Here is an 11,175-nt window from a genome sequence, read left to right as displayed (position 1 = left end):
TGCCATGGTATTGATAACAGAGCATTTAACATCTTTTGTCTGATTAGTCATAATCCCCCCCTCAACTCTGTATACCAGTGGTAATAACAAGGATTATAGTGTTTTACATGACAATGTAACACCAGGGGTACTCAGTTACATTCAGTGTATGTACATGGGTGTGTGTGTGTGCTCGAAGGAAAAGAAATGTGGCATCCATGCTTATGTCAGGTAGAAGTCCCAGCAGCAGATGTTGGGCTTAAAAGGCTTTGTTCAATTACTCAAAAGGAAAGGAGAGCTAAAAGCCTAGGGAAATTTCCAACTATGTCTCTAGTGTTCATTGAGTTTGACCAGTCTGCTCCTATTTAGTCACCCAAAACAATCACTCATTTCCCAGCACAGAGCTTACTCATTTGCAAGATTTAAAAGCAGGGAGGGGGGTGTGAAGAGAAGGAAAGGAGGGAGGAAGACATTTTTGCACATGTCCATAATATTCTTCACCACTGGGGGCAGCTTTACATAAGACTGCATCCACCGAAACCAAAGCAACAGTCGGAGGAGCTTTTAGAATGACAGTACGCAGAAGTGAACAGTGCTTGTTCATTGTACAGGGTCATCCTGGCTTCTGTGCTCCAACGCAGCTTCCTTAGCTGGATCAGGGGGTGCTAACTATGAGAACTGCTGCCCAATGGAATACAGACGGGTGAATTCTGGCAGCTGAGCATCACTTGGAGGAATCTATCATGCTTTTTGCACAGGGTGATTGTAAAGACGGCAGCTCCTGAATGTAATGATGCAAAAACACACCATCCATGAAGATCCTATTACCTAGGAAGAACTTGGCATCCTGCTGCAAATGCTGTGTTGGGATTTATTTATTCTTGGGATGTTCGGCACGCCTGGAAAAGAATAATGTTCCAAAATCAGTCCATCTCCCAAGGGGTCCAATTTTTCTTCCTGGGTGTCAGCAAGCCCTGACTCACCACAGAGCAGCTGACAGGGGCTGTCATGCTTGTGGCACCCTAAGCAAAAGCAAAAGACCTAAGGACGACCTTTGAAAACACAAAGGATGGGTATGTTTTCCTTTTAATTTATTTATGCTTAGCCTACAGTACTCCCCCACTGATTCTGTATTAATTACTGTATAGGCTTGCCTCTGTGCAAGCTACAACTAGAGTTACATGTCCCAGTGATTATGTGTGATTGTGTTGAGCCTTTGGATGTGATTTCTTTTTCTTTATCATTTTTTTCTTAGTAAAAGTATGCTGGCAATGGTGAGGGGGGAGGGAGAACAGGTTGAAAAGTATTTATTTGCTATGGGGATTCTAATGCATTTAAATGGCTGTTTAGATCATGCTTGGAATTGATTTGACTGGATTTTTGGGGGGGATAACTTTTCTAAGTTATTTTTATTTCCAGGTTTCAATGTATTTAGGCTACTGAGCGGATCAGCTGTAGCCCTGGTAATAGCCCCTACTGTATTATTGACAATGCTTTCATCTGCTGAACGAGGATGCCCTAAAGGCTGTAGGTGTGAAGGCAAAATGGTATATTGTGAATCCCAGAAATTGCAGGAGATACCTTCGAGTATATCAGCTGGCTGTTTAGGTTTATCGCTTCGATATAACAGCCTCCAGAAACTAAAATACAATCAGTTTAAAGGTCTTAATCAACTCACCTGGCTCTATCTAGACCATAACCACATCAGCAATATTGATGAAAATGCTTTCAATGGAATACGCAGGCTAAAAGAGTTAATTCTGAGTTCCAACAGAATTGCCTATTTTCTTAATAATACCTTCCGACCAGTGACAAATCTCCGGAATTTGGATCTGTCATATAATCAGCTGCAGTCTTTAGGATCTGAACAATTCAGGGGCTTAAGGAAGCTGCTGAGTTTACACTTGCGGTCCAATTCCCTGAGAACAATCCCTGTCCGAATTTTCCAAGACTGTAGGAACCTTGAACTCTTAGACCTGGGCTACAACAGGATCCGAAGCTTAGCGAGGAATGTCTTTGCAGGCATGATCAGGCTGAAAGAGCTTCATCTGGAGCACAATCAATTTTCTAAGCTCAACTTGGCACTTTTTCCAAGGCTAGTCAGCCTGCAGAACCTTTATTTACAGTGGAATAAAATCAGTGTTATAGGACAAACGATGTCCTGGACCTGGAGCTCATTACAAAGGCTTGATTTATCTGGCAATGAAATAGAAGCTTTCAGTGGACCTAGTGTTTTCCAGTGTGTGCCCAATTTACAGCGCCTCAACCTGGATTCTAACAAGCTCACATTTATTGGTCAAGAGATTTTGGATTCTTGGATATCTCTCAATGACATCAGCCTTGCTGGGAATATATGGGAATGCAGCAGGAACATTTGCTCCCTGGTAAACTGGCTCAAAAGTTTTAAAGGGCTGAGGGAAAATACAATTATCTGTGCCAGCCCCAAAGAGCTTCAAGGGGTGAATGTTATTGACGCAGTGAAAAATTACAGCATCTGTGGCAAAAGTACTACAGAGAGGTTTGAATTGCCACGGGCTCTCCCAAAGCCAACCTTTAAACCCAAAGTCATTAGGCCTAAGCATGATGGCAAGCTCCCTCTGCCCCCGACTGTCAGGGCCACTGAAGCCAGTTCAGAGCCTGAGCATGATGCAGAACACATCTCTTTCCACAAAATCATAGCAGGGAGTGTGGCCCTTTTCTTGTCGGTGCTTGTGATCCTGCTGGTGATCTACGTGTCATGGAAGCGTTATCCTGCCAGCATGAAGCAGCTGCAGCAGCGCTCTCTCATGAGAAGGCACCGGAAAAAGAAGCGACAATCGCTGAAGCAGATGACTCCAACTACCCAGGAATTTTATGTCGACTATAAGCCAACCAACACCGAGACCAGTGAGATGCTGTTGAACGGGACCGGACCTTGCACATACGGCAAAGCAGGCTCCAGGGAATGTGAGGTATGAACCCTCTGGGATAAAGAACTTTTGTTTTGTTTTTTAAGCTGGGTGGTTTGGTTGAACTCTGCTGATGTGTGATGTGATGGGGGGATGCTCTTTCATTTTGGGAGGAACCACACACTTATACCCCATCTTGTCACATGTTTATATGCTGACTTTTTTCTCCCTGTTTCTTCCCCGAAACTGAAAGACTGTGCAACAGCATGAAGCTTGAGTTCAGGTTTTGCACACTGCATGTCACACAGCTTCTGTATTGGTTTCATCCCTTTTCAATAGAAAACTTGTTTCATAGCAAATTGAATATTATCTACAGGATGTTGGGGAGGGGAATCAAAATACAAAATGTTGTAAGTGCTGCTTTTAGCCAGCTTAAGAACGGTAGGAAAGAAGTGTGTGTGTGTATGTGTGTGTGTTTAAAAAAATTGCTGGAATTCACTCCATGATTCAAGGGCACACTATAGCTAGAAGTCAGGTGTACTGCTGTAGCTTCATATACATTCTGGGATTGGCTTTGGCTTACAGATGGTGCAGGAACAACCTTGTGAGAATGCTTGATTTCTGTGAAGTGTAAGGTATCCTCTAAAGCCACTGGTTTTAAAGTATCATCTTCAAACAGTGGGGGTGGGGGCAAGGGAATCACTTGGCTAAATCAAGTGGGGGCTGGAAATCCTACATTTCAGGAGAAATAAAAGGAAGGCTGGTCAAAGTGAATAGGATTCACTGGACTGCGTTCTAACACCATAGAGTTTGTAGAGTTGATAACTACTAATTGAAACCTGTTTGTCTGGCTTCATATAAAAGATGCTAGTGTTTCTCCCTCTTCACAGCCAGTTGCCTTTCAGAAAATAGTCAAAAGGCATTCATTAAATGGGGAGCCCAAATTCCTTATTGAGGCCATTAGAGGAGCTGAAATGTCCAGTTACAAAGGCAAAACCACTTCCTGCACACAGTTGCTTGGGTGCTCATTAGGAATTCTGTTTTCAGAGGCATTAATGTGATTGACGATGGACCCATTATACCTGTCATTTTTCTTCCATCAAAAATGCTGCCTTATGCTTGGTGGCATTTCATTGTGCAATCTTCCACTTTGGATATTTAGAAAGCTGATGGAGCTACATTTTAAATACAGCACAGCAAGTACGAAAAGCTTGCAGTGAAAACTGGACACTTGCCCAGTATAAGGGAAAGCACATTAGAAGAATGCTCATTTAGGAAAAGTCAATGGATCAATGGGCAAGGGAGGGTGTCAATCAATCCTCTTTTTATAACCTTGTTGGATGCCATTTTCTTATTCTTAAGGCAAAAGCAGCGAAGGGATTATGATGGATATTTGTACCTTAGATCATCCACCTCAAACATCATGACAAAATATAATTAATTGGCTATACCTCTTAATATTTTATATAAATTACAATTATTCCCTCATTAAAACAGCTTCCCCCCCTCCTCTGTCTTGGGATACAAATAGGAATATGTTTACAAAAGATGACAAAGAATTTCATTCCCTCTGTTGCATAACTTGATTTGGTTTTGTACACTGCCCATCTCTGACCACTTGGGAGAGAATATTTCTATAAGGCAGTTGCACTGCAGCAATCTGGGTTAAGGGAGGAAGCATCCATGTTCTGTTTTCTTTATTGCTGTTATTGTTTTCTTTTGATTTCTGTGAGAATTTATTTTAAGGAAAATCACCTTGAACTGATCCAGAGATATGATGTTCTGAGTCTGAGGATCACCAATGAAAGCTGTTAAGGTGATTTGTGGGTGATAAACCTGCATTCTTTTTATGTGGATATAAAAGCAGAAAAAAGTAAAAGAGTGTTTCATATTTTTACTGATGTAAAACTAGTCTCATGAATTTGTTGAAAGACAAGAGTCAAAGATTGCAGCATAATTAACAGTCCAGTCATATGGTACACTTTGCAGAGCAGGTGTCCTTTTTTGAGCCAATATCTTTCTTGAGATGCATTTAATATGACAGTGAAAGTTAATCTATCATTAATATGATACCAGACAACTAATATCTTTACAGAAGGCTTTGATATGGAACAAGGGCCACATTAGAGACATCTATGTATTCTCTCTGAATGTACTTATGTACATAAACACAATCTTAAAAATCAACACCACCAAAAATTACGACACTCAAAATGTATTGATAATCTTTGATTTTTGGAACAAAAGATACATGGAACATATCATCATGCAAATCACAGATTGTTTGGGCATGGAAAGACAAGCGAATTTTAGCCCCAATTGTTTTCAATTTATTCTGATGACATAGAGGTTGAAAATATTTTACCAGAGACTTTATATCTATAGGCATGTTCCTTTGTTTTTGGAGGCACCTGAAGGAAACCCCATGGAAATAAGGTTGGGCTACCCCACACAAACCACCTCAGCTAAAATAATATGCTCCAGAATTCAAGAATTAAATTATAGGGGGAGTGAGAACATGAAACCAGAGAGATTACTGATGTCTCTTCAAGTGCCAAAGAGTTGAACTATTAATGTCAATAAATTTCTCATTATAATGAGGCAGAATTAGCATGTGAAAAATAATGCCTAGGCATTTTAAAAGGCAATTAACTTTATTTTCATCCGAAGTACTTTCAGCAAGCTATATTTATATGTGCAGATCTTCAGCGATAAACACTGATGAATGTGCAATTATCACCATAGACATCTGAGAAAGAAGATGCTGGCTGACTGTGCAGCCTAGGCAGGCCATTGCCAACAACTTACATCTACAAAACATTTTTTTTGGAGGGGGGGGGGGACTGAATGAAATAAAATTGGTTCCAGTTGGTTGAAACAGACTATCAGTTGCCAAGGCTCTTCTTTCTCAAAAGAATTAAACAGAATGTTCTGATTTATTATTTTGTACAACAAACAAATAACTGGCCAGTGGCTTCCAGACCATCTTTTCAAAAATGAACAGGTGAGCAGGATTCTCCTTTGTGTATCTTTAATGTTATGCAGAATAGCAAGGAGAAAAATTTGGCAGGCAGCAGCCTGTCTTGCAGAGAAGTGAAAAGTTGCACCTGTAGACCAACCTCTTGTACTCATCTATTAAATGTATGCAATGTTTTGCATTGCATCAATTCATCTAAGATTTTTAAATAATAAAAAAGAACCATCCAGCTCACATCATCTCCAGTGCAACACAGCCATACTACTAAGTTTAAGCTCCAGATGTTACCAGAATACAGTTTTGCCTTCATGAGATAAAAGTGCCTGGGTGAAATGGCAAATCATGAATTTCTATGTAGATGAAAATGCATGTCTCTTGACATCCCAACATATGATGTTAGTACACAGGTGTGCAGGGATGAGAAAGGAAAAGTATTGTGACACTTTCATCACAAAAGTCAGTGTATGAATGCACTGAGATCAAATCCCAGAAGACAAATAGAATCTTTCCCTAGATAGATGGCAAGCAGATGAAATGAGGAAAGAAACAATGGAGGCACATTTCTGCATTAAATTCTGTAGGAGATGGATTATAAGTAAAGGGATGAAGCCTAGACTATACTCAACAAGTATGGAATTAAGGGATACTGCTGGATACCAATACTAGTGAAGGGATAGGTGAAGAGGTAGCCCAATCTGTTTGGGGATTTCACGGAACAGGGCCAGCCCAAACCATTTTGCTTTGTCAAGATTTCCCCCACTGTGTGCGCACACACACATATACCATTGTGTCTTCCAAAAGCCATCTGGTCTGGCAATTGAATGTCATTGGTGCAATGGAAATGGTACATGTTCTTCCATTGCATCTGAAGACATCACAGTAGCTTACCAACCATCTTGGAGGACACGCTGCCTGGAACATATAGCTTTATTTTCCAACAGGAGGGAAATGCCAAGAGGTAGCCACCTCCACACCACTCAGAACATGTTGTCTGAGGCAGTAATCCCTTACTCTGCCTAACAGTGGAGCTAGCCTTGTGGGTGAGATTGATCCATCCCTTGTCATCCCTGAGAAAACTGATTCTCTAGTTTAAGATTCCTGAGCCAAAAGGCATGATGATTGGCCAAACATAAAAGAACTTAATTGTCTTAACCATTCAGTCACCATTTTGCAAAATAAGTCAAAATGCAGAAGTCATTCTAACTTAAAGAAATAGCAAAGACAATTACAGTTTAAAGAGCATCACTGCTCTAGTTAGTCAGGGACAGAAGAGAACTAATGGTGATAAGACTAGGGTGATTATTGCATTTACTTTTTTTCCTGCTCCAGGCATGAGACGGGATCGGGATGGAACGGGGGGAAATTGCTGCTGTGCTGCTGGCCGACCGGTTACCCCATTGCAGCCTGATCCCATACTATGCCTGGATCAGGCAAAAAATCTGTGTGCAATAATCTCCTAGGTTTTGCATGTTGCATATATTGGGGCAGGGGCAGGATTTAAGCAAGTGGTTTTATCAAAATGAAGAAGGAGTTGAGATGAAAAGGGCATGCTAAGTCAAGAGTAAGACAACTGGACATGAGAAAGAAGTATAGCAAAGCAGAGATTTCACATGACACTGATGAAAGAAAGAGGCAGAGAACAAAGATTAAGTGTAAAAAAAAGAAATGAAGCTTGGACCTGTTACTCGTTTATTTCAATGACTAAACTGGAGATGTTTAAAATACTGATTAGGAAGCACAGATGCTGTTTGTGGACATTTAGATTTTCAAGGGCAGGTATCTTCCCATTACTCCCACCATGTGAAAAAAGATGAAAGGGTGCTAGATAGTAAGCAGGAGTATTTTCTGTAGTCTCAACAAGGTCATGACAGCATCTGCTAATACGTCTTCTTCCATACACAACTTTTAAAGATACAGAAATCTTGCATACTATCTAGTGCTTACCTAAATTTAAGTAATTATATGCTGAAAATGTAGAGCAAAACTTGGACAGGAATTTATATCTGTGGTGATTTTTAAGTAGTGCAGAAAAAACAAATATTTAATGACAAATTATTCTACAAACTTAAAAGTTTATTGCATGTATTTTTGGTCCATTCTGGACATGGGTTGGGGGCACATGCGCGTGGGCAAGGAAAAACAAATTGTATTGCACGCTAAACTGTCAGCTAGCCATTGCCATGCCATTGCACAACCATCGCCCATCCCCAGGCCAGGCTCATTTTGATTTTTCTCTGTCTGAAAGGTTCCGGTGGAGCAAAATTGGGCAGCTGAGCCTGGCTTGGGGATGGGTGATTGTCAAGCAATGGCATGGTGATGGCTTGCTGACAGTTTAGCATGTGATAAAATCTGTTTTGCCTCACTCACGCACATCCCCAACCCATGCCCAAAATAGACCAAAAAGTGCATGTGATAAACTCCTTACTAAATGGACCTCATAGCTAGACTTGGTACTCTGTTGTGCTGTCTGTTTCTCTGCCTCTAAACAAATAAGAGAAATAAAATATCTGGGAAACCGTGTTACTAGATCACATCAAGAATATAAGCTGCAGAGTTCATCTCACAGGACCAAGACTGCTCACTGAAAGTACCTCTAGTTTCCAGAGTTCTATGGTAAAGCAAAAAATGTGTGTTCAAAATGACTGTTCTTAATGCAAAGAAACAGATGGAAGTTTCCGTGGATGGAAGTTTTGACAGTGCCATCTCCACACACTGAAATATATAATGATAATATTTCCAAAAGATAATACCAAATCAAACAGGTGTTTGTTTTTATTTGCTTGCTGCATTGTGGTTTTCTTCTCTTTCCTACCAAGCTTTCCAAGCAGGTTTTATATTAATACCCAAATTTTTATGTGTTATTACATGACTGTGCTCAATATCCATTTTCATTTGTTGCACCAAAGTTCACATTACAGTCCTGGTTCATTTTGTGATGAACAACATTGGGAACTTTAACGTTTTTCTTTTTCTTTTTACAAATTCAAAATAGCAGAAAACAATATGTTTTGGGCAACACTACATATATTTAGACAGAACTGAGATGAGGTCTCCTCACCTCAGTTGATCAGGCTTTTACCCAAAGTCCTGATGGTGTTTTCTAGGTGGCTATATCTCAATCTTCACAAGGGATACTCTTGTATTTTAGGGGCTGCCAGGAAACAGTACTGTAGCACTATGTGTTCCGTATTTGAACTATCCATTCCAAATCTGAAGATACAGAGGCCCTAAAGTTGACAATCAACAGATAGCACCTGGATGGCAGTCTGAGCAGAAAATAACACAGATCATCTGGTCACAGTTTTTCCAATAGGATGAGATGTACAACTATTTTCAGTCATTCTTTCTAAAATTGTGTCATATGCATAAATTAGCATATGCAACTTCAATGCAAATTTGTGTCTTCCTTTTCAGTGGTTTAATTTCTGTTGATGACCACTTTATGCTTCATCCATCAAATTGCCTCTCGTAATGAGGGTCACATTTATTCCTCTCTAAGGATGTAAAAAGAATTTGCTCCAAAAGTATCATGGAGTCAAAATATGCATCGTCTGCTGAATGAAAGTATCATTGTCCATGGAGGTGATTGGTGTAATAAATTTTTATAACGGCATGCATGTGGCCAACTCTTCCCCTACAGGCTAAAAAATGGCAGACGTTTTCCCTCAGGTTGATGGAATATTGCCTAAGCTTCAGGAGTACAATCATTGTATCCTATTGCCGGCATCCATAGTTTTTTGTGGGGTTTTTGGGCTATGTGGCCTTGTCCTAGAAGAGTTTATTCCTGAAGATGCCAGCCACAGATGCTGATGAAACATCGGGAATGAACTCTTCTAGAACATGGCCACATAGCCCAAAAAAAACCCACAAAAAACTATTGTATCGTATTGATAGACATCTCCTTGAGCTTGACTGGGAAGAGGAGGGGAAAGGATGCATGGGGTATAAACAGAGATGTATGGAAAACTTGTGGAAGTTTGTGAAATTAAAAAACACACACAATCAGATACACAGGGAGTAGAATATGAAAGTGGGAAGGAGCGACTTGTGAGAAAGTGAAAGGTAGAGATCTGAGAAATGGAGAAAGGCCCTAAAAAGATATGTACTGTATAAACATATCTCTCAGTCTTTTCAGGGACAAACAAGCAACATTCTGTACAAAATACAGGATACCTTCTGAAACAGAGCACAATACTTAACTCAAAAGTTATACCAGGTGACTATTCACATATATGTATATAAATGCATATGTTGCATTTTTGCAGATGCATAGCTGCATGTGTATACATGCCACGTGAGCAATGATCCAGAAGTAGCTAAAATGTCTCTTTGTACTGGTGGGAGAAAATGTCAAGAATGTGGACTTAGATTTCCCTTACACGTAAATGATTACAGAGTGGAACAAGCAAGCAGATGTGTACATCCTTATCGTAATCATTCACTAGTAAGGTGCTTTGGTCCCTCTATATTTTGACAAGAACACTTCCTTTTATGCTAAAATTAAGACATTTCACTTCATCAGAATTCCTTGTAGGTCCATACAAAGGGAGCTTCTCATTCTTTGCAAAGTTACTTCCATGCCCTAGTGATTTTGTGTAACACAGAAGTCCTAAAATAGGCGTTAGCACCTAATCATTACCTGTTCCCTAGGGTCAGGGGGGTCTGGACTTTTGGGTTACCAAGGAGCCAGAGGTAGTCACTATGATGTTGCAGATGAAGGCTAAGAAAAGGTAGAAATATTTCTAAGGCAGCTGGTTATGGGAACTGACTTGAGGAAAACCTGGGTAAATGGATACAGAATTTAGATTAAACCTGTCTAGTCAGATAATGTGGCAACCCAGATCCAGGAAATAAAAATACATGAAAGCATTTTGCATTGCAAAATATCTCCAGTAGCTGCAGCAGATGCTGCCATTTCTGCTAAGACTCATCCCATGTAGGCTAACCCACATAGCACACAAAGGTTGTTTTAGGTCCCACATTATTCTAGCACTTCTGGTAGGCTCACCATGAGCCCTCAATGAGTCTCCCCCCACACTGTCCCACTGGTATCAGGCTTCCGCAGCAAAAAAGTGCACAAGGTACAATGTAAACACTCCACTCCCTGCCTGGCTCCAAATTGTATGATGCAACCAGGAATATGCACTCCAGGCTTTTAGATTCACGGATGTTGCTTAGGTGCAAGATATATGCAACCACCTTTGAACCGTGTCAGAGAGCCCTGGTGCCACCTGGGAACAAACAGAGAAAAATGTCCAGGCTTTAATGCCAGCTCACATGCAAAATTTTGATTTTCAACGCCCCCAGTGCCATTTCCCCTGAGATTTTGTG

The 11,175-nt window shown here is 40.5% G+C and overlaps 1 protein-coding gene across 1 annotated transcript in view; it reads left to right on the top strand.

The window, feature by feature from the left end:
- The first annotated feature begins 540 nt into the window (after window positions 1-540).
- The window catches only part of LRRTM3 (leucine rich repeat transmembrane neuronal 3), a 153,957-nt gene continuing 143,322 nt past the window's right edge, over window positions 541-11,175 (top strand). The window contains exons 1-2 of the mRNA XM_089510520.1: window positions 541-1,052; window positions 1,399-2,930. Coding sequence (XP_089366646.1) covers window positions 1,049-1,052; window positions 1,399-2,930 — 1,536 coding nt within the window. The 5' untranslated portion in view covers window positions 541-1,048. The remainder of the gene's footprint in view (window positions 1,053-1,398; window positions 2,931-11,175) is intronic.

This window comes from Sceloporus occidentalis, unplaced genomic scaffold (assembly GCF_023333645.1).
Source record: "Sceloporus occidentalis isolate IW3139 unplaced genomic scaffold, rSceOcc1.0.p SCAF_2, whole genome shotgun sequence".
NCBI classification, from domain to species: domain Eukaryota; kingdom Metazoa; phylum Chordata; class Lepidosauria; order Squamata; family Phrynosomatidae; genus Sceloporus; species Sceloporus occidentalis.
The sequence above is the reverse complement of the archived record's forward strand: the minus strand, read 5'-3'. Positions and strand labels throughout refer to the sequence as shown.